At 39.0% G+C, this 25,198-nt stretch overlaps 1 protein-coding gene across 3 annotated transcripts in view; it reads left to right on the top strand.

Annotated features, from left to right (window-relative positions):
* Positions 1–25,198, top strand: part of Ssb-c31a (single stranded-binding protein c31A) — a 119,902-nt gene that overhangs the window by 75,104 nt on the left and 19,600 nt on the right. For all 3 annotated transcript variants that reach the window (XM_090368514.1, XM_090368516.1, XM_090368517.1), the window contains exon 4: positions 14,407–14,512. In XM_090368514.1, the coding sequence (XP_090224640.1) occupies positions 14,407–14,512 (106 nt within the window). The remainder of the gene's footprint in view (positions 1–14,406; positions 14,513–25,198) is intronic.

Raw genomic sequence — 25,198 nt, forward strand, 5'->3', positions numbered from 1 at the left:
CGATAAAATTTAGTGCAAAAAGTGCTTTCCTCTAAAATTTTACCATAAAAGGTTGTTATAAAGGATCCACAGCCTGGGACATCAGGACTGAAAAAACTTTTATTACCAATGGCAACTGTGGTTGCTGTTGGCAATAAAAGTTATACTCATGAAATGTTATAATTGTTCTCATGATTAATTATGGAAAGCAAGCGTTTTGGTAATTTATTTAAAAGCACGCTGGTGGAATATTAGTCTTAAAGTGACTTTCATTAATAATTCGTGTTTTTGGAACAGGATCATCTGAAACAACCCCTAAAGTGAGGTTTTGGCATTTAAAAGAAATGCAAGCTAAAAATTATTTCTGTTTTGTGATTTTCTAATATTATGCAGGTGTTCATTAAAAGTAAGACAGTCTTAAGCAACTGGATTTTTATTTTATTATTATTATTTTATTTATTTATTTATTTTTTTTTTTTAGTTCCATGAAAGTCAGGAACTTTCTCTGAGCATTAAAGAAAGATAGAGGTTCACAGTAAAATTTTAAAAGATGAAAATCTTGAACAGTAACTTTTTGGGATTGTTTTACTTTGAACTGGACCATTTTAAACAGCATAATTTTTTTTTATTGTAAAGATTATTTCTTATTGCAGTACTAATCTTAGTCAAAATTAGATGCTGGTGGCTACTTCTTTTAATCATAAAAGTTAATGCATTTTGAAAGAATTATCTAAGAGTTTAAAATTTTTAATCTTGAAAATTAAAAATATAGAATTTGAGATAATCCATTATTTTACTAATATTAGAGAAGTCTTTATTTTTTGATATTAGACACAAAACATAAAACCAGATATTGAAAGAGACTAAGTATACTCTAACCTATGTTGAATTTTTGGGAACTCGAAGTTTGCCACTTAGAACAGTTTTATTTGTTGTTTATGTTAACTAAATTAAGGACATCTAATTTTTGGAATAGCAAGAATGGAGCAGGTGATAGTTTTGAACCTTTTATTAGTTTGACAAACTGTTCTATATTAATATTGGTTATTGTTCTGAATCATATTTTAAATAACACCATACTTACTTACTCCATGGTGCTATAGTCCTTGTAGAACCTTGGCCTCCTCAATGATTTTTCTCAAGCTGTCTCTTTCCCTAGCCATTGTTCTCCATTGTCTCACCCTGAGCTGTCATAGGTCATTTTCTGTGTCATCCACCCACCTCTTTCTTGGTCTGCCTCCTGGTTGCCCTTCCATTGCTTTCCTTGGCCATCTGTTTTCCTCCATTCGTATCATGTGGCCTGCCCATCTAAGTCTTGATCTCTTTATCACTCGTACTATATCTGGTTCTCTATCCTTCAGCTCTTAGTTTTTTCTTATTTTCCACTCTTCCCTGACTTTTACTGGGACAGAGATTTTCCTTAATATCTTCCTTTCCCACACATTTAAAGATTTTTTTTGTCCTTCTTATTAAGCATCCATGTTTCACTAGCATAAGCCACGACAGGTTATAACACTAATTTCGTTCTTCTAGAGAGCAGCCTTGATTGAAAGGGTTTCTGCAGGAAGAAATAGCATCTATTACCAACATTGAAACGAGCCTGAATTTCTGGGATGTTACTGCTATCATGTTGAATCATAGCTCCAAAATATTTGAAGGATTCTGTTTATTAAAACTATGCTTTGCTGGTTGCCAAGTTTGTTGGGTACTTTCTCTCTTCTTCCTACTTGTAATCATAAACTTCGTTTTATTTTCATTTACCTTCAACTCAACCCTTTCTACTTCTTTCTCAAACTCTTCAAAAGCTGTTCTCAGAATATGTGGGTTTTTTGCTAAGTGCTGGTATGCTGGTAGAGTTTATTATATATGATCCCATTGGTGGTGGCTGATACTTACCTGATAACTCTCTCTTAAAAGGCACTGGCGATAAAGGCTCCCCCCCCCCCCGTCTCAGCCCTTTCCTCACTTCAAAGGACTCTGAGAGATTCCCTTACAACTTAACCGTGAATTTGCTTCCTTCCAGCACGACCTTTGCCAGCCTTACAAGCTTTTTTTGGTATGCCCAGGCTTCCCATTGTTTTTAACAGCTCCACTCTATCCACACTTCATATGCCATTCTGAGATCAATAAAGAGATGGTGCAGATCTACATTATATTCATAGAACTTCTCCAAGTTCTGTCTGAAGGTGGAAATATGGTCAACAGCAGACCTCCCTGCATGGAACCCACTTTGATATTCACCAACTCCTTCTGCTATTCTCAATATTCTTCTAGTCAGAATGAAGGATAAAATCTTATATGTTGTACTAAGTAAGGCAACCCCTTCCGTAGTTTCCATGCATTAGTTTATCTCCCTTCTTGTGGATTGGGCAATTCTCTTTCCCATATTAGCATCAGCATTAGTAGCGGCATACGATGCAAGAAAGCAAGCATATGCAGCATCAGCCAAAAAAAAAAAAAAAAAAAAAAAAAACCCTCCCATTTCACCCCTCCATTTGTTCCAAATGCCTGTCCAGCTCAGCCTTAAATTTATTTAGGCTATCGACTTCCACAACAAAAGATGGAAGTCTGTTCCACCAATCAACTATCCACTGGCTAAAGGCAAATTTCTACACCTCTATTTTACAACTGCCTTTCCTCAGTTTGAATCTGTGCCCCCTCAGGTTCTTAATCTGAGCAAGAGGAAAGAATCCCATCAGTATTCAGTTTGCTCAACCTATTCAAGGCCTTATACACCTCAGCCAGATCATCTTGTAGTTGCCTACCCTTCACGTGCTGCAGTTTGCAGAACTTAAGCCTTTCTTGGTAATTACACCCATTTGTTACCCTCGCCAATCTTGTCCTTCTTTGTACTTGTTCTAACAATTCTACATCCTTCGTAAAATGAGGCCTGGCCATTGCCTTGTATAACAGGATAATCATATCCCTGTCCCTGCTAGCAAAATTCCAATATATCATTGACAAGATTCCATTGACCTGCCCTGGCAGCCTGTCTGCACTGCTCAGCAAAATTCATATTTGACTGCACAATTACCCCCAGGACTTTTCCACTTCCCTGGGTGTAGTACCACAGAGTTGGTATATTTCTCTGGGGTTACTTCTACCCATATGCAGTACTTTGCATTTGTCAAAGTTAAACTTCAGTTGCCACTTCTCAGCCCATTTACCTAACTTTTCTAGATTCTGTTTCAGTAGCATACTGTCTTTACTATCATTAACAACCCTGCCAACCATTATATCATCTGCAAACTTGGACATTAAACCTTATATACCTTCATCAATATCATTGATAAATATATAAAACAACAATGGGTCCAACACCGAACCCTGGGGAACTCCACTAGTAACATTTGTCCACGAAGAGCAGTGTCCATTAATTACCACTCTCTGTTGTCTCCCACTCAACCATCCCTTTATCCATTGCAGCAACTTACCTTAATGCCATACTTCTCCAGTTTGTATAGCAGTCTTCCATGTGCAACAGTATCAAAAGCTTTCCTGAAATCCAAGTATATGATATCAAAATTATTTTTGGCATTCAGTTCCTTTGTGACCACATCATAGTATCTAGTCAAATTGTTCAAGCAAGACCTCCCTTTAATAAACCCATGCGGTGTCTTAACTATTACTGCAGTCTTGTCTAGATGATCCTGCAATACTTTGTTAACCAGTGATTTCATTATTTTTCCTGGAATACAAGTTAAACTGAACGGTCTATAGTTACTTGTCGCCTTTTGAACCTGCTTTGTGAATTGGTGATACATTCACAAAGCACACCTCCATTCCATGGGGATCTCCCCCTAAGTCCAAGGAAGCTCTCATAATTATGGACAAGGGCCTGCTTACTTCCATTGTTGCCCCCTTTAATATAACTAGATAGATCCTATCCACCCCAGATGCCTTTTTTTTTTTTTTTTTTTTATGTTTAACTTCAACAATTTCTCCTCCACTTTGCTCTCAGTTATTACAAAATTACTTAGCTCCCTGTTAGAGTTTGATAAAGACCTGGCACTCCCCACTCCCCTCATTGAATAACTCCTCATGTGTGAATGTAGATGCAAAATATCATTCAATTTACCAGCTACCTGAGCATGGTCATCAATAGTCAACCCATCTATGTTAAGTGGTCCAATCTGATTCATCCCTTTCCTTCTAGAGTTTGTATAAGTAAAGAACTCTTTGCTGTTTTTCTTTGCATTCTTTGCCAAGGATTTCTCATAATCTGCCTTCGCCTGCCTAACCTTTGTGACCTGATTACAGACTAGTTAATATCTCTCATAGGCTTCTGTGTCACCTGATACTTTATATGCATCCCATACATTTTTCTTCTCTGCCACGAGTCTCATTAGTTCATCTGACATCCATTTAGGCCTAAACCTTAAACAGTATTTCTTGGTTGGAAGGAATGAAAAGCCTAGTAGCCTCCAAAATTAAGTCCCTGAAGGCTCCCCATTTAGAATTCACTGTTGGTAACATCATCACTTGATCCCACTGTACAGAATTTAAAAATTGTCTGAGACCTCTGTAGTCACTTTTACGAAAGCAAAAGCCCTTCCCTTTAGCCTTGATGGTTTTTACATCTTTAAGTAATTGCTACATCAGTACATTGTGATCACTGTCACCCAGTGGTTCTTTTGTCTGCAAATTCTTAATACATGAATAATCACTGCTGATAATCAGGTCAAGGGTATTACTCCCTCTGGTTGCCTCTCAAACATGTTGCTGTAGAAAACAGTCTTCCAATAAATCCGCAAAAGTCTTGCTAGTGTGCGAGTGACCAATCCACAATTTCCATTCAATATCCAGAAAGTTAAAATCCCCCATTATAAGACATCCTGATTTACTGGCCCACTCTATTTCTTTGCACAATTGGTCATTATATTCTTTGTCATATTCTTCTTCCATTTTTTCTATTCTTTTCGTTTGGCTACATACTCACTTTGCTTCAGCTCTTTTAGCCCCATAATCCTCATTATTCTTTCTAGTTTCTCTCTAAAATTTTCTGCCTGGCTTGGTTTCGTTCTTCCAGGATCTTCTCACAATCCTGATAAAATAATTTCTCACTCTTTTTTTGTTCCACTCCAAGTGCCTCTTCTGCTGTTACACTCGGTGCTTCCTTAAATCTTCCCATTTTTTATTGATGGGCTCGCCATCCTGTGTTTGGTGTTTCTCCAGTTGTTCCTCGATTTTCATTCTAAATCTTTCTCTAGTATCTGCATCTTCTTTATAGTTATCTTGTTGATATCTTTTCTTTGTTATCCCTCCTTTCCTCTATATACCTTTGAGAGCCTATTTCGCAGACAGCACCGTACCATAAAGTACGATGGTACTTTATACATAGGTTGACCCTGCCAACCTTCATATCGTCTGCAAACTTGGACAAACCTGCCAAACTTTGTATTATCCAAAAACTTGGACATTAATCCTGATATACCTTCATCAATATCATTGATGAATACACAAAACAAGAATGGGCCCAGCACCGAACCCTGGGGAACTCCACTAATAACATTTTTCTATGAAGTGCAGTGTCCATTGATTACCACTCTCTGTCATCTCCCACTTAATAGTAGGAGACCGGCGGAATTACTTAGCAAGTACAGGTCACTGTTGAAAAAAAGCCGTGAATTAGGGTTGAACTTGAAAGTGTCTGCAATTCTGCCCAGACACGATAGGAGGGAGTATATGATGAGAGCCTTGTCGATCAATTCGGCCCTGGAGGGATTGTGCAAGGCTCAAGGGGTAGAATTTTTTTCAGCCTGGACTGTACTTGTTAACAGGAGAGATTGCTTCTACAGGGATGGGATACACTTAAATAGAAAGGGTGCAAGAATTTTTGCTGATGCTGTCGAGGCAGTGTTAGGTGGGTCGGAAAACTGCTAGTTGGGGGGGATACAAGGACTAATAGATTAACAGTAGCCAGTGGCAGAGGTGGAAGTGATTCTTGCACTGCTTCTATTGAAATGAGCAGAAGTCTGAAAAACAGGATGCAGGATATTTCAGAGACTGCTGGGAGTCATTGCGGTACAAGTAAACACATGGGTTGTGTTAGGGTAGCTAAGAATAGAAACAGGTGCATGTATACCTGCGTGTACACCAATGCTAGGAGTTTGGTAAATAAATTTGATGAATTTGAGGTATTGCTCAAAACATCAAAGGCAGATATTGTTGGGATATCAGAGACGTGGTGTCACACAGATATAAGTAATGCGGAACTGGAATTCGGGGAATACAATGTGTATAGAAAGGATAGACAGGACAGGAGGGGAGGAGGGGTTATGCTATTAATTAAGAAACACATAAAGTCCAAGGAAGTGAAGCCAGTCGACATCGATGGACAGGGCAGCGTCGAGTCAGTTTGGTGTGACATAAGCATAGGGAAATCAAAATTGAGAGTAGGAGTGTGCTATAGGCCTAATGACTCTGATGAGTATAATAAGATATTGTACAGGGAAATAGAGTGGGCCAGTAAATCAGAGAGTCTTATAATGGGGGATTTTAATTTCCCAGATATTGACTGGAATTTGTGGGTTGGTCACTCGCACACTAGCAAGGCTTTTGTGGATTTATTGGATGATTGTTTTCTACATCAGCATGTTCGTGAGGCAACGAGAGGGAGCAATACTCTTGATCTGATTATCAGTAGTGATTCCTCATGCATTAAGAACCTGCAGATAAATGAACCACTAGGTGGCAGTGATCACAGTGTGTTGAAGTGGGATTTACTCAAGGAGGTAACTACCATCAGAGGTAAAGGGAAGGGTTTTTGTTTTCGTAAAGGCGACTATGATGGTCTGAGACAGTATTTAAATTCTATACAGTGGGACCAACTGATGATGTTACCAACAGCAAACTCAAAATGGGAAGCATTCAAGGAACTAATCTTGGAGGCTACCAGGCTTTACATACCAACTAAGAAATATTGTTCAAGGTTTAGGCCTAAATGGTTGTCAGATGAACTAATGAGACATGTGGCAGAGAAGAAAAATGCATGGGATACATACAAATTAATGGGTGACATGGAAGCCTATGATAGATATAAGTTGGTCTGTAACCAAGTCACAAAGGAGATTAGGCAGGCAAAGGCAGACTATGAAAAATCCTTGGCAAAGGATGCAAAGAAAAACAGAAAAGAGTTCTTTACATACTTGAACTCGAAAAGGAAAGGGATGAATCAGATTGGTCCACTGGATATTGATGGTTCAACAGTTGAGGATCCTGCTCAGGTGGCTAACAATCTAAACGAGTATTTTGCATCTACATTCACGCATGAGGAGTTATTCAGGAAGGAGAATGATGTAGGTAAAGTAAACATTGGCAGTGAGCTGGATGATTTTGTAATAACTGAGAGGAAAGTGGAGGAGAGATTGTTGGGGATAAACATAAAAAAGGCACCTGGGGTGGATGGGATCTATCCAGTTATATTAAAGGAGGCAGCAAAGGAAGTAAGCAAACCCTTAGCCATAATTATGAGAGCTTCCTTGGACTCAGGGGAGGTACCTATGGACTGGAGATGTGCAAATGTGACCCCAATTCACAAAGGAGGTTCAAAGGCTGACACAAGTAATTATAGACCTGTTAGTTTAACTTCTGTTCCAGGTAAATTAATGGAGGCACTGGTTAAAGAAGCACTGCAGGATCATCTAGACAAGAATTCAGTTATAGCTCAGACGCAGCATGGTTTTGTTAAGGGCAGGTCTTGCCTGACCAATTTGATTGGATACTATGATGTAGTCACAAAAGAACTGGATGCAGGGAATAACTTTGATATTATATATTTGGATCTTAGAAAGGCTTTTGATACTGTTGCACATGGAAGACTGCTGCACAAATTGGAGCAGTGTGGCATTGGAGGCAAATTGCTGCTATGGATAAGGGGATGGTTGAGTGGCAGAAGACAGAGAGTGGTAATCAATGGACACTGCTCAACGTGGACTAATGTTATTAGTGGAGTTCCTCAAGGTTCAGTGTTGGGTCCGTTGTTGTTTTCGGTGTTTATGAATGATATTGATGATGGGATATCAAGTTTAATGTCCAAGTTTGCAGATGATACAAAGGTTGGCAGGGTCGTTAAGGACAATACTGACGCTATGCTGCTGCAACAGGATCTGGACAGGTTGAACAGATGGGCTGAGAGGTGGCAAATGAGGTTTAACATCGACAAATGTAAAGTGCTGCGTATGGGAAACAGTAACCCCAGAGCAACGTATCAACTCTGCGGTACTACACTGACAGTGGTGGAGAATGAAAAGGACCTGGGGGTAATTGTGCAGGCAGATATGAAGTTCTCTGAGCAGTGCAGACGAGCTGCAAGAGTAGCTCATGGTGTCTTGTCAATGATATACAGGAATTTTTCTAGCAGGGATAAGGAGGTGATTATTCCATTGTATAAGGCAATGGTAAGGCCACATCTTGAGTACTGTATACAGGTCTGGAGGCCTAATTTCAAGAAGGATGTAGAGCTGCTGGAACGGGTACAGAGAAGGGCAACAAGATTAGTAAATGGAACAAAGGGTTGGTCTTACGAAGAAAGGCTTAAGTTTTGCAAATTACAGAGTCTGGAGACTAGGCACCGGCGAGGTGATCTGATAGAGGTGTATAAGGCTTTGAATGGTTTGAGCATGCTCAATGCCAATGGGATTCTTCATCTTTCTCAGAATAATCACCTCAGAGGGCATAAATTCAAATTGAGGAAGGACGGATGTCGGATAGATGTGCGGAAATTTGCCTTTGGCCAGCGGGTGGTTGGTTGGTGGAACCGACTTCCATCACTGGTTGTTGAAGTTGATAGCCTAAACAAATTTAAAGCTCAACTGGACAGGTATTTCGAACGAACGGACGGGTGAAATGGGAGTGGGTGTTTTTTTTTTTTTTTTTTGTTTTTTTTGTTTTTTTTGGCTGATGCTGAATAAGCTTGCTTTCTTGCATCATATGCCTCTGCTAATGCTAAATGCTAATGCTAAATCATCCCTTTATTCAGTGTAGCATCTTACCCTTAATGCCATACTTACCAATTTGTACAGCAGTCTTCCATGTTAAAACTGTAAAGTGATAAAAACGCAGTTGTAACCAGTTTCATGTTTTATAATGAAATTGTCTTAATTTGTACTGATGTTATCAGTGGTCATATTATGGAAAGTACATACTAGGATAATTCTCTACACATATTAGGAAGATTGAGAATTCACTACACGTGTTTAGTGAATTCTTAACTAGCATTCCACAGGGACGAATATTTTCTCCTTTATTGCTACTTTGTCCAGTCTGTCATTCTTATGTGGGACCATCTCTAAGGCTCTTGAAGATGCCACTAATAAAAACAGTTACTAAATCAGTATCTTATAATTACAAAAAACTGTTTCTTATTTTTTGGTTTGAACATAAAACATAAAAATCCTGTCATAATACAATTTCAAGAAAAATTTTTAATTTCCAAATTTCCCTGTTGCAGGTCAAGTAACTCCAAAGGTCACAGTGCATAAAGACTTGTGAATCTGTTTCTGTAAAAAATTCCTCCGTAGTCCACACTGCAAGAATTTAGAACCTCCTCCAGAAATAAATAATAAACATAAAAAACAGCTGCTATGACAGTCAAGTTCACGTGTAATTCCCCTATTATCTTGCAGGTCAAGTAACATCAAAGGTCACAGTGCATAAAGACTTGTGAATCTGTTTCTGTAAAAAATTCCTCCATAGTCTACACTGCAAGAATTTAGAACCTCCTCCAGAAATAAATAATAAACATAAAAAACAGCTGCTATGACAGTCAGGTTCACGTGTAATTCCCCTATTATCTTAAAATATATTAAGATGTTTGTGGAGTCCTCATTCTGTGTGATTAAGAGGTTTAGTCTGGCACCATTCCTTCTAATATCTCAACTCCTAAAATGGTCTTATCTCAAATATGGCTTTGGTCCTACAGTCTGCAAATTCCCAGAAACCTGGGTTTTCTGATATGAAGAAACTTATTTTGGATGATCATTAAGTTCATTTTCTAAATTATTCAACCAGGACCAACTTGCATTCAATTTGGAGCAGAATCAGGTTACCTTAAGTAAATACTAGGACTGATTTTTTGAGGGAGGAACATATTCACATAGAACTTTTTTTTTGGATAAGATTCGCTTAGAAATATTAGTAGCAGCAGTGGCATTTGATGCAAGAAAGCAAGTGTATGAGCTTATGCAGCATCAGCCAAAAAAAAAAAAAAAAAAATCACACCATTTCCTCCAAATGCCTGTCCAGTTCCTCCTTAAATTTATTCAACCTATCAACTTCCACAACGACAGATGGAAGTTTGTTCCAGCAATTAACCACCCGCTGGCTAAAGGCAAATTTCCGCACATCTAATCTACATCTGTCTTTTCTTAATTTGAATTTATGCCCCCTTAGGTTCGTAATCTGAACAAGTGGAAGGATCCCATCAGAATTCAGCGTGCTCAACCCATTCAAGGCCTTATACCCCTCAATCAGATCACTGCGCAGGTGCATAGTCTCCAGCCACTGCAATTTGCAGAACTTTAGCCTCTCTTGGTAAGAGGATCCCTTCAATCCCCTCACCAATCTTGTTGCCCTTCTCTGTACACGCTCAAGTAAATCTACATCCTTCCTAAAATGAGGCCTCCAGACCTGTACGCAGAACTCAAGGCGTGGCACGACCATTGCCTTATACAGAGGGATGATCACCTCCTTTTCCCTGCTAGCAAAATTCCTGTATATCATGGACAAAACCCCATGACCTGCCCTGGCAGCCTGTCTGCATTGCTCAGAAAACTTCATATCTGACTTCACAATTACTCCGAGGTCTTTTTCATTTTCTACCACCTTAAGTGTAGTACCAAACAGTTCGTACGTTTCTCTGGGGTTACTTCTACCCATATGCAGTACTTTGCATTTGTCAAGGTTAAACTTCAGTTGCCACTTCTTAGCCCATCTGCCCAAATTATCTAGATCCTGTTGCAGTAGCACACTGCCATTACTGTCATTAACAACCCTGCCAACCTTTGTATCATCTGCAAACTTCGACATTAAGCCTGATATACCTTCATCAATATCATTGATAAATATACAAAACAACAGTGGACCTAACACCGAACCCTGTGGGACTCCACTAATAACATTAGTCCAAGAAGAGCAGCACCCATTGATTACCACCCTCTGTCTTCTCCCACTTAACCATCCTTTTATCCATTGTAGCAACTTACCCTTAATACCATTCTGCTACAATTTGTACAATAGTCTTCCATGTGCAACAGTATCAAAAGCTTTCCTGAAATCCAAATATATGATATCAAAATTATTTTTTACATCCAGTTCCTTTGTAACCACATCATAATATCCTATCAAATTTGTCGGACAAGACTTTCCCTTAACAAAGCCATGCTGTGTCTGAATTATTGCTGCAGTCTTGTCTAGATGATCCTGCAATGCATCTTTAACCAATGACTCCATTATTTTACCCGGAACAGAAGTTAAACTAACTGGTCTGTAATTACTTGTGTCACCCTTCGATCCGCCTTTGTGAATTGGGGATACATTTGCACATCTGCAGTCCATGGGAACCTCCCCTGAGTTCAAGGATGCTCTCATAATTATGGCTAAGGGTTTGCTTAGTTGCTTTGCCGCCTCCTTTAATATAACTGGATAGATTCCATCCACCCCAGGTGCTTTTCTTATGTTTAACTTCAACAATTTCTCCTCCACTTTGCTTTCAGTTATTACAAAATCATTAAGTATCCTGCTACAATTTGATAACCTTTTGCCATTTTCAAACCTTAATAATTCCTAATGTGTGAATGTAGATGCAAAATACTCATTCAGTTCGTTTGTATCTGAGCAGGATTATCAACAGTCGAACCATCGATGTCAAGTGGACCAATCAGATTCATCCACTTCCTTTTAGAGTTTATATAAGTAAAGAAATCCTTGCTGTTTTTCTTAGCATCTTTTGCCAAGGATTTCTCGTAATCTGCCTTCGCCTGCCTAACCTCCTTTGTCACCTGATTACAGACTGGCTTATCTGCCATAGGCTTCTGAGTCGCTTGATAATATGCATCCCATGCATTTTTCTTCTCTATTACGAGTCTCATTAGTTCATTAGATAACCATTTAGGCCTAAACCTTGAACAATATTTCTTAATAGGTATGAAACTTTTAATAGCTTCCACGATTAATTCCTTGAATGCTTCCCACTTAGAATTTACTGTTGGTAACATCGTCAGTTTATCCCACTGTACAGAATTTAAAAACTGTCGGAGACCACTGTACTCACCTTTACGGAAGCAAAAACCCTTTCCTTTACCCCTGATGGTAATTAAATCGTTAAGTAAATTCCACATCAGTATACTGTGATCACTGCCACCTAGTGGTTCCTTTATCTGCAAATTCTTAATACACGAATGATCACTGTTGATAACCAGATCAAGAGTATTACTTTCTCTGGTTGCCTCTCGAACATGCTGCTGCTGAAAACAATCATCCAATAAATCCACAAAAGTCTGACTAGTGTGTGAGTGACCAACCCACAAGTTCCAGTCAATATCTGGGAAGTTAAAATCCCCCATTATAAGACATTCCGATTTACTAGCCCACTCTATTTCTCTGTACAATTGTTCATTGTACTCATTCAAGTCGTTAGGCCTATAACACACTCCTATTCGAATTTTTGCTTTCACAGTGCTTATGTCACACCAAACTGATCTATATCAACTGGATGCACTTCTTTTGATTTTATGTTTTTCTTAATTAACAGCATAACACCTCCTCCCTTTCTATCCTGTCTATCCTTTCTGTACACATTGTACTCCCCAAATTCCAGTTCAGCGTTCCTTATATCTGTGTGACACCACGTCTCTGCTATCCCAACAATATCCGCCTTTGATGTCTTGACCAACACTTCAAATTCATCAAATTTATTTACTATACTTCTAGCATTGGTATACATGCAAGCATACATGCTCCTACTCCTATTCTTAGTTATCCTAATACATCCCATATACCCACCTATTTCAGGATGACTGCCATCCGTCCCTGAAACCACCAACACCCCTCGCTCCGGGTCGCTACTTATTCTAATAGAAGTTGTGCAAGAATCACCTTCACCTCTGCCTACGGCTACTGTTAAACTATTAGTCCTTGTATCCCCCCCCCAAGCTAGCAGTTTTCCGACCCACCTAACACTGCCTCGATAACATCAGCAAATATTCTTGCATCCTTTCTATTTAAGTGTATCCCATCCCTATAGTACAGTCCAGGCTGAAAAAAATTCTACCCCTTGAGCCTTGCACATTCTTTCCAGGGCCGAATTGATCGACAAGGCTCTCATCATATACTCCCTTCTATCGTGTCTGGGCAGAATTGCAGACTTTCAAATTCAACCCTAATTCTTGGCTTTTGTTCAACAGTGACCTGTACTTGTTAAGTAATTCTGCCGGTCTCCTACTCCTAATATCATTAGTGCCAACGTGTACAACTATATCACCTTTTGTGCCCTTAAAAGATGATATCCACTCTACAACGTCATCAACCTTTGCCCCTGGCAGACATACCCTGGTCCTGTTCCACCTATCCTTTTTACGAAGCATGTTTCCCGTTTCCCTGACAATAGTCTCCAACAACTACTAGTTCCTGAGGGACCAGCGCATTCTGCCTTGGGGGTTGCCGCTGTGTTGCGTGATGACCCAGTCAAGCTCTGGCGTTGATGTGGGCAGCTGAGAGCCTGATGGGCCCCTCAATTTAGATCTTTCGAGGGCATCCACCCTGTCCTTCAAACTCTCATATAGGCCCATAACAATGCTGAGTTGTCGCCTGATTTCCTTACATCGCGCACACACAAAGACATCCCCCATGGCAATGTCATGTTCCGTTCCAGAGAGTTCGGCAAACATTTCACAAGTTGCACATTTTTTTAGGCTGTGATGCGTTGGAGAATCATCCCCCTCAGTTCTCCCCCGAGTCACAGCACTCCTGCCACTTTGAGCCCGTTGCTTTGCTGCTCTAGTTTGGGGCATGATACTTTAAATTAATAAAATCAATAAATTAAATTAACGCTACTACGCTATCTAATAGAAACAGTGAAGCGTAATACTCTATAAATTATACGTTAGAGCTCCCTAACTACCTCAATTAAAAATTTGAATTCCCTACCACTATATACAAAACAGTGCCTGCAAGGTTCGAACGAAATAACGGTTATTAAGTATTACGTATATCTACAAAAACTGTTTATTCAAATTAAAATAAAAATAACCAGCGTAACTATAACTATAAGACTACGTATTATCGTTTTTTTTCGGAGCCTGATGAATATCCAGTTTCGAAAATTTTATAGAACTCAGCTAATCCATATGAATAATTTAAATTAATTATTGTTTCTTGGTGCTTGATTTTAGTTCTTGTAAATTGTAAATATTATTTCTTTCTATGTAGCTTTCAAAAATGAGATATGCAAGTGTCAGAGAATTTCGTGGAAAGGTGATGATTGATATCAGGGAATATTATGAATCGGATGGTGATCTGAAACCAGGGAAAAAAGGCAAGTTAACTGAAATTAAAATTTAATAAGTTCTGTTGTTTGGCTTAATTAGTTAAATCAATTTGTAGGTATATGTTAGTTGAACGCTCAAAAGAGACTTTGTATGTTATGCTGGCTTTTGGATGTTTGTAGCATTGTGTTTTTACAGGTAAAATGATGCAGGGATGCAAAGTTTATAATTGTATTGGATAAAAAATAAAAGTTGCCAATTTTTCCCCACATTATATTTTTATTTCCTCTACATATGGCTTCATTCTCCTTTAGGTAATTAATTTACATTTGCACAAGGTAGCAGTTTGTTTCCAGTAGCTAATTAGGTCATATAAACTTTGATTTCTGGTTTTGCAAATCACAAAATCGGAATTCCTTCTTGATGGAAATCATATTCAGAGAAATCAGACATTTAATGGTATGTTCCTGCCATTTCATCAGTGACTGCAGCACGTAAATGGGAAAGTAATTAAATTATTATAACTTACTATAATTGTTTAATTCAAATTAAATTGATTTCAAGGATAGATTTAGGATTAAATTTAGGAACTTTAGAAAATATACGTACTTGCTGCCATTGCTATTTCACTGTTTTAAAGAGCAGAATGCCAATAAAGTCATTTTTATAATGGCATTTTATTTGTCACTGTTAAAAAGTGTTACTTTTATAATCTTATCACAGGTTTGTCTAATAACAATATTGAAGATAATGTCTAAATGATTAGTTATCTTTAACCCTTATTATTTAATAATACTGCAGATAAGGTTGTTCTAAATAATGTCACTGTATAATCTCATTACTAGAATTTGGGGTGGTACTGAGATAATAAAACAACTATTTCTGTAGAACTAGTTATTTTATTATAATAATAATGACAAGGGGCAGACCAGAGAGAGAGAGAGCATCATCACAAAGAACCTGCCATTCTGTAAAAAAATCCAGCAGGATGTAAGAATGGACAAAGTTTAAAGAGTTTAGGGTCAAGTGACACTGAGGGGGTCTCCCGCAACTGTGCACTTATATCACTTTGAAGAGGTACAGACTGTGGAGGGCAGAGATATAAAGTGTTATATGTGAGTTTCCGTAAGTGCAGTGATGGAGTGTTGTTCCTCTGGCCATTTAGCCACGGGCATCTAGTGGGAACCCCATTGCCTGTCCAGTGCTCCTTGGAGGCAGTAGAGGCAGTGATGGTACTTTGGCAGATCCTGCCACCTAATTGCTTGAGCTTTCAGAGACAAGACCTAAAAAAAAAAAAAAAAGACAAGAGTATGCGGTGTGAGAGCACAAGAAAGGAGGGGAAAGTACGAAATATTGAGGATGTAGAGGAAGAGATCCTTAAAGATTTTCAATGGAGTTTAAAACTTCATCGGGCAAGAGGGGGGTTAAAGGTCTAGAATTAACAGTTCACTGAGTAAGAGAACTCAGTGCAGATCACCATGTGGCCAATAGAACCTATGGCATGGAAGGTCCTACCAAGATTGATAGGCAAGTAGTGGCAAGTCCGGTGAAGTTGTTAAGTTGTTGCCTAAGTTGGAAGGTCCAAATCCATTGATGGTTCCTAGTCCAGTGATAGTTATTGCCGAGTTCTATCTTAACGATAGGCAAGTGGTGTCAAGTCCAGTGGAAATTGGTTTTTTTTTTTTTTTTTTTTTAGGTCTAAGTACATTGGTGGGTCCTGTTCCAGTGATAGTTGTTGCCTAAGTTCAGGAGGTCAGAATTCATTAGTGATTGGTAGTGTGTGAACAGTTGGCAGTCATGCACTGCTGCCTGCTTTTACATTGGTAAGACTTCATATAGATTGCAGCGATAAAGATCATATCAGTATCTCCAAAGGGGGGGGGTCCCGTGTGGATTAGTAATCAGAGGATGGTTAATGAGTAAGAGTTGATCGAGAGTCTATGCTTATTTGATAGTGGTGAATTGATAGACAGCAGGAGACTGGTAGAGAGTCATGATCATTGGTAGTTTAACATAGTCCTCATGGTCCTGCGACAGTTGAATCATGTGCAAAAGTACTTATAGTTATCTTGACTGGAGATGAGGATATGTTCCTGGTCCATTGGCAAGTTAATAATTCTTGTGATTAATAGTGACCGAAGATCTTCATATTCCAGGCACTCATACATGATGTGCCATCAAGATTCTTCAAGACTGCAGAGACAAGCCAAATCATCAGTGATAATCATGGAGGTTAACTTCTCCTGGATTGACCAATGGCCTGTAATTAGGTACATAGTGTAAACGCTCGGGGAGAACCAATGTGGGGCCTTTAGAAATGTGAAAGTCACGTCTGGGATGAATTTTCTGGTGATTATTCCTTTAGTAGTTCGGTCCTGACTGTTTTGCCAGACCTGCTGCAGGTGAACATAGACATCTTTTTTCTGTTTTATAATTATTTTCTGGTTCCGCGGTGAAGCCAATGATGGTATAGACAGATGGTAGAGGATTCCACATCTGACAGTTTCTAAATCTAGTAGGACTCCAGCAAGGATCTGTATAGCTGGAGTTCTTACCATACAGCAGGCTCTGGTAACCTTAAGAAGTATTGCCCGTTGAATAATTGCCAGCTTTCACTGATTGGTGACAATAATTGCCCGATGGTACTAGATCCCCGCAATAGGTGATGGCTGGCAGAAAGACCGATTTATAGAAGAGGGATGAGGTGTGGCGGTTCAAGCCCCAGTCCCTGTGAGTGATCCTTGCAACCAGTGCTGTATAATCCTTATTTTAGTTTATAGATACTGCAAATGTGGAAGAAAAGATAATTTAGTATCCAATATGACTCCTAGATGTTTCAGCTGAGTGTGAAACTTTGTTGGTACCATTAATTTTAATCTGTGGAGGTATGGCTGTGCTTAGATGCCCTTTCAGAAGGATGCATGAAGTTTTACTGCTGAGATTGTCAGGTTATCATGGGCCGCCCAATCCTGAAGAAGCCAGAGTGCCCGATTTACCATTATTTCAAGCAGGGATCATGAGACTGCAGTTGCTGAGAGGATCAGATTGTCCACATAGGCTTGCGATTTGATTGGTCAGGGCATGGACACTTCTCTTTTGTATTCTGGACACAGTTAAGTTCATCCAGTGTGAATGGCTCTTCTGTTGCTTGAGTAGTGTAACTGTCATTCTATGCACACTGTTGTGCTTGTGGTGGAATGAGATCAGTAATGTGTGGTTGGAAAATAGAACTTAAGATATTTTTTGTGGATTATTCCCATGTTGTGGCTGTGTCCAAGGTCCTGATTAAGGACCATGGAGCAGTCAAATCACACTCGTACAGGACCATGTTCCAAAGTGTTAGTCCCAGAACCGAGTCCTCTGGATCTTTCTGTCTACTTTAGAGCATGTGGTTACCATGCAGACTGATCTGTTGTCTAAATAAATCTTAATGCAGTGGTACAGATTTTGGGGGATTCCTGCCTCTGTAAGTCTGCCAAGAACGTTTGGCCATCAGAGTGAGTCGAATGCCCCAGCAAATTCTATAACGGTTGCAAGGTAATATTTGGCTGTTAAAGTTTGTGCAGAAGTATTGTTTAACGCATCCATTGTCGAGTGCATGGGGCAGAAGCCATACGTGTTATTGGATTGAAGGTTTGCTTCAGAGTAGTATTTGTTGATTATGAGGACAAGAAGTTTCTCCATCAGTTTACTGAGAACGGAAAGTAAGGCAATTGATCTGTATGATGATGGTTGTCCAAGTGGTTTGGTTGGAATTTTTAGGAGTCTAAGATTAGCCATTTTGCAGTCATTGGGAAAGGTACCTTCTGCAAGAAAATGATTGTATAGATTCAGTAGAAGTCTTGGAGAGTGGTCAACTACCTTCCTAATGATCTCGGCTTCCAGAAGGTCAGGGCATGGACACTTCTGTTTTGTATTCTGGACACAGTTAAGTTCATCCAGTGTGAATGGCTCTTCTGCTGCTTGAGTAGTGTAACTGTCATTCTATGCACACTGTTGTGCTTGTGGTGGAATGAGATCAGTAATGTGTGGTTGGAAAATAGAACTTAAGATATTTTTTGTGGATTATTCCCATGTTGTAGTGGCTGTGCCCTGCGCTGTAATTGTATAGGTTAGAACTCCCCCTAGGGAGAGTTAGTTGGTGGTAACTTTATAACCCCCCCCCCCCAAGGGATTGGCTTTCCAGTTGAGGCAACGAGGTGCTCCTATGCTGTCTTCTTTCTCTGGCAGATTAAGGCCGTATAGGTATTCCCGATAGTCCTATATTGTTCCCAAAGGGCATCAAATTCACGCTGAGACCAGGATCTTATCATGTCAGAACTGTTTTCTTTTAGTATTGACTTCTCATTAGAGGCATTGGAGCGCTCTGAACACCACCAGGGCACAGCACTGGGAGTGGGTTTCTTCCATTTGAAAGCAGAGGATGCATGCATTGTTCCACTGAAGTTAATTCCTCTGCAGGCAGTGTACTGGTGGATTCGTCCACCAGTACACTGCTTGCCAAGCTTCCACGAATCTTTTGCAGTCCTGATTTGCAATTTGAAATTTATTTAGGATTTTATAGGTAATTGCTGGCTTCTAGACATTTTATAGGTAATTGCTAGGTTGTCCAAGGTGGTCTAGGATTCCTGTTCACACCAAGCAGAAACATAGCCCGCCATTTACCTGTTTGCTAGTGTTACGTCTATATTTGCTTACCACAATGTGTTAGAAAAACACATCGTGGTAAGCAAATATAGACGGCCTATTAATAATGGAAAGGCTTCCACTCTTTCTGAAGTAATGGAGAAATCAATTAGCCGCCAACTCTTAAACTATCTAGAAACCTTCCGTCTGATCAATGATCGCCAGTATGGATTCCGTCAATGTCGATCCGCTGGTGATATTCTGGTTTATGTTACCCATTTATGGACTAATTCAATGGAAAGGTTCGGTGAAATACAAGTAGTTGCTCTCGACATCTCAAAGGCTTATGATCGTGTTTGGCATAAAGGTCTTCGTAACAAGCTTCCATCTTATGGGCCAACTGTTTTTTTTGTAATTGGTTATCCAGTTTTCTCTCTGACTGCTCACTGAGGATGATGATAGATGTCTCTCTGTCTTCTAACTTCTCTGCTAATGCTGGTGTCCCCCCAAGGTTCAGTTCTTTCCCCTTGCTCTTTTCCTCTTGTATATTAATGACCTTTTTCAATTGACCAGAAATCCTATCCATAGTTTTGCTAATGATAGCACATTGCATTCCAGTTTCCAGTTTGAGAAACCTTGCCCTGGTCAATCAGCTTTGACTTCTCGAATATCCGCTGCCAATTCCTTAAATGCCAATCTCCAGGTAATTCTCCAGTGGGGCAAAGACAACTTAGTTGATTTCAATCCTTCTAAATCTTAGTCCTGTCTTATATCTTGCAAAATATCTGGTCCTATGCTTATCTAAAGATGACTTCTAATCTCTCTTGGCACAAGAGTGATTATAAGGCTTCTAGATTCCATTCAAAAGAGGGCAATTAGGTTAATTAATGACTCATCTCTAGCAGTCTCTCTGCACTCTCTGTCTCATAGATGTTCTGTTTCTGCTTCATGCCTTTTCTATAGATACTTCCATGGGCCTGTTCTTCTGAATTGGCTTCTATAATTCCCACACTCTCTTTCAAAACAGTCCAAATACGTGCCGCCAGCATCCATTTACTGTCCAACTTCATACTCACAGAACCAACTTTTCATTTTCCTTGTTTATTCATTAACTGATGTTTTTGGGAGCAACCTTCCTTTGTACATATTTTTTGAAAACTACAGTCTACAGTCAAGTCTAATGTCAACAAAATATCTTTTTTCACCTTCCCAACCTCCAATTCATTCACAGTACTAAGTATTATAGGTTCTAATACCTCTTGTGTTTGGGGTTTTCATAAAAAAAAAAAAAAATTCCACAACATGTGGTGGAAATGAGATAAAAAGAAAACCATGACATTTACCATTCTCATGGTGTGAAGGGAACCTCTGGTTCATATTAATGACTGCTATTTTTGTGCTGTAAATGTAGGAGTCATGCAAAGAACAAGCAGAGCATTGTGTAGCTCAACAACATTACTTCAACTGAAAGGCCAGTATCCCATGCACCTTAACTGCTGGTATTGCCAGGAGTTATTCCAACACCACCAGATGTTCTGAAACATAGGCCAGATCCTGAATCTGACATTTGTGATCTAGAGGAAGATATAAACTATTGTGACAGAGAAATCCACAACTCTGAACCATATGAGTTTACATGAAGTAATCTCAGTGATATCTGGAGATATTTAAATCTCTGCAGTTCCTCAAAGGAACTACAGAGCTTTTAAGGTCAAGACTAAAATTCAAGAATCTGCTGGACCCAGGAACAGTCTTTTCATGGTACAAACATTGTGAAAAAGAATTTTTTTCTCCATTTTTCCAAAGGATCAATATGTTGCAACAATATTCCTGCAGTCATGAGCATTTTTGGAATTTTCTACCAACCAAAATGTGGAGGCTATTTATTGACTCATTGAACTAAAGCCTCAAAGCAATTCTCTTTCATAACAGAAAGAAATATGCATTCCTGTAACCCATTTAGCACACTTAAAACAAAACAAGAAAATTATGTTGGGTTAAGTTTAAGAGCAGAGATTTAGTTATTGGCCTCCAACTCACTAATAGCCTGGTTCCAGAAAAATGCCTTGCTTTCTGTAGTGAGTGGGATAGTTTGAGCAAAAAAGTGAGCATTGGGAGAAAAATTAGCATTAGTTGAGGCATATGATGCAAGAAAGCAAACTTATATATCCAGCCAAAAAAAAAAAAAAAAAAAAACCCCTTCCCATTTCACCCATCCAGTCACCCCAAATCTTTGTCTAGTTCAGCTTTAAATTTATTTCAGCTATGAACTTCCACAACAACAGATGGAAGTCTTTTCCGGCAATCTTTTTTTTTTTTTTTCTTTGGTAGTTATTGGTGCATCGGCTTCTGTGGCCATAATGCACCCCCCCCACGTTTTGCAGTACTTTGATCCAAGCCCGAGGCGGGATTCAAACCCACGACCTTTGGGTTGCCAGGCAGGACCTTTACCCACCCGGCTAGCCCAGTCGGCAATTTCCGGCAATCACCTATCCGCTAGCTAAAGGCAAACTTCCACACATCTGTTCTACAACTGTCCTAGCTCAATTTGACTCTATGCCCCCCCTCCCCGGTTCTTAATACGAGGAAGCAGAAGTATCCCATCAGCATCGAGCCTGCTCAAACGATTCAAGGCCTTATGCACCTCAATCAGATCATCTCGCAGGTGCCTAGTCTCCAGATGCTACAACTTGCAGAACTTAAGCCTCTTTTGGTAAGAGCACCCCTTTGTTCCTCTCACCAATCTTGTTGCTATTCTCTGTACTTGTTCTAGCAGCTACATCCTTCCTAAGCCTCCAGGCCTGTATGAACTACTCAAGGTGTGGCCTGACCATTGCCTTATACAAGGGGATAATCACCTCCTTGTCTCTGCTAGCAAAATTCCTATATATCATTGACAAAACTCCATGACCTGCTCTTGCAGCCCATCTGCACTGCTCAGAGAACTTATCTGATTGCACAGTTACCCCTAGTTTTTTTTTTTTCATTGTCCACCTCCCTGAGTGTAGTACCACATAGTTGATACGTTTCTCTTGGGTTACTGCTACCCATATGCAGTACTTTCCATTTGTCAATGTTAAACTTTAGTTTCCACTACTCGGCCCATCTGCCTAACTTTTCTAGATCCTGTTGCAGTAGCATACTGTCTTAGCTGTCATTAACAACCTTGCCAACCTTTGTATCATCTGCAAACTTGGATGTTAAGCCTGATATACCTTCTTCAATATCATTGATAAATATACAAAACAACAGTGGGCCCAGCATCGAACCCCGGGGGACTCCACTAATAACATTAGCCCACGTAGAGCAGTGTCCATTTATTACCACTCTCTGCCATCTCCAACTCAACCATCACTTTATCTTTTGCACTTGCCCTTAATGCCATACTACTCCAATTTGTAAAGCATTCTTCCATGTGCAACAGTATCAAAAGATTTCCTGAAATCCAAGTACAGGCCATTCTCGCTTTGCGAGGTTTACAAGTTTTTTTTCCCCAAGTTATCAAGTACCAACAAAATCGAAAATATGAACATTAATTGCAAAAAAAAAAATGTTAAACATTCATAAATACCGTATTCCAAACCAAGTGCTTAGCTATACAATACGGTGTACCACAGTTTATGATATTAATCGGTTCCAGAGACATGTATCCGTCGTATCGCTAAAATATCATAATATGAACCCAATAACACATTGTTTTTTGGTAATTCATTTCAAGATCTCGGAAGTTGAAATTTTCGCTGTATAGCTAAGCTATTTATCTCTCTAAAATGTCATTTTTAAGGTCACAGGCATCTTAAGACCATATAAAAGGTCGTGAGCATTCCATTATAAGAATCAATTTTAAACGCCTTTGTGATATTTTTCTAAAGCACATTTTTGGAGGTCACAACTAAAACAATAAAAACCAATTTGCACTTTCCAGTTTATTGGGCTTTTCTGTTACTGCAAGCAAGTATAAATGGGTAGTAAACTCGATCTTCTTGCATTTGTGAAAATACCAATAGCTGGAATTGTGTGGTTTTTGGTGAAATGTGTTTCCCCTTTACTGTGAAATCTTCAATCGTATGAAAAACATAAATTTTCACGATTTTCTCTTCATTCCTTTTTTTTAAAGCTTCCTAAACTTGTTACTCTGTGCAAATCGTGTTAGTTGCAATTTGTGCGTTCCGTTAAAAAATTCTTTTGAATGCTATTGAAATTTATAAGAAAAGAGATTATCTTGGAAACAAACGCCTCTTGAAGCATTTCTGAAGAAGACGATTTCTTGTGCAACAAACCAAGTGCCAAGCCAATAATGAGTTATCAATGAGTGTGCATTTAGTTGAAGATGATGAAGAATTCTTTGATATTTGTAAGTCATAAATAATTTCTCTATTATTATAATTTATTTGATTTTACAGGCTACGTTTTCATTTCTTTTGATAAATCAATCATTGTTTAAACAAACTAATTAGCTAACTAATTTCATTGTTGAGAACGTAACCCCTATTTTTAACCTTATGTCTATGCGATATAAATTCCTGCTGTACAAGTGCATGCTAGGAACGAATTAACTCGTAAAGTCGGGAACTACCTGTATATCATATCAAAATTATTTTTTGCATCCAGTTCCTTTGTGACCACCTTGTAGTATCCAATCAGGCAATTGGTCAGGCAATATTTCCCCTTAACAAACCCTGTGCGGTGTCTGAACTATTACTGCAGTCTTGTCTAGGTGTTCCTGCATCACTTCTTTAACCAGTGACTCCATTATTTTCCTCAGAACAGAAGTTAAACTAACCGGTCTATAATTATTTGTGTCACTCTTTGAACCCCTTTTCTGAATTGATACATTTTCACATCTCCAGTCCATGCGGACCTCCCCTGAATCTAAGAATACTCTCATAATTATGGCTAAGGGTTTGCTTACTTCCCTCCTTTGCTTCCTTCAATATAACTGTATAGATTCTATTCACCCCAGGTCCCTTTTTTATGTTTAACCTCAACAATATCTCCTCCACTTTGCTCTCCATTATTACAAAATCATTTAGTTCCCTGTTAGAGTTTAGTAAACTTCTCTCCTCCCCTTCCTTACAGAATTCTTCGTGCAAATGTAGATGGAAAATACTCATTCAGTTTGTCAGCTATCTGAGCAGGATCATCAACAGTCAAACAACCAACATCAAGTAGACTAATCTGATTCATCTCCTTCCTTCTAGAGTTTATATAAGTAAAGAAGTCTTTGTTGTTTTTCTTTGCATCCTTTGCCAAGGATTTCTCCTAATCATCCTTCGATTGCATAACCTCCTTTGTGACTTGATTACAAACTAGCTTATATCTGCCATAGGCTTCTGTGTCACCTGATAATTTATATGCATATCACATTTTTCTTCTCTGCCACGAGCCTCATGAGTTCATCTGACATCCATTTAGTTCTAAATCTTGAACAGTATTTCTTAGTTTGTATGAAAAGCATAGTAGCTTCCAAAATTAATTCCTTTTAAAGCTTCCCATTTAGAATTCTCTGTTTTAAACATTATCAGTTGAATCCACTGCATAGAATTTAAAAACTGTCTGAGACTACTGTATTCACCTTTACGAAAACAAAAATCCCTACCCTTTACCCTTGATGGTAGTTACATATTTAAGTAAAGCCTACATCAGTACACTGTGATCACTATCACCTAGTAGTTCCTGTATATGCAAATTCTTAATGCATGCATAATCACTGCTGATAATCAGATCAAGAGTGTTACTCCCTCTGGTTGTCCCTCGAACATGTTGTTGTAGAAAAGAATCCTCCAATACATCCACAAAAATCTTGCTAGTGTGCGAGTGACTAATCCCAACAAGACTAACCCAATTACAAGACATTCTGATTTACTGGCCCACTATTTCTTAGCACAATTGTTCATTATACTCCTCAGAATCATTAGACCTATAACACACTCCTACTCTCATTTTCCATTTCCCAGTGCTTATGTCACGCCAAACTGACTCAAAATTGCATTGTCCACCCATATCAAATGGAAGCACTTCCTTAGATTTTATGTATTTAACTAACAGCATAACACCTCCTCCCTTCCTACCCTATCTGTCCTTTCTATACACACTGTACTCCCCAAATT

This window comes from Mastigoproctus giganteus, chromosome 2 (assembly GCF_048544385.1).
Source record: "Mastigoproctus giganteus isolate SK-2022 chromosome 2, ASM4854438v1, whole genome shotgun sequence".
In the NCBI taxonomy this organism is placed as follows: domain Eukaryota; kingdom Metazoa; phylum Arthropoda; class Arachnida; order Uropygi; family Thelyphonidae; genus Mastigoproctus; species Mastigoproctus giganteus.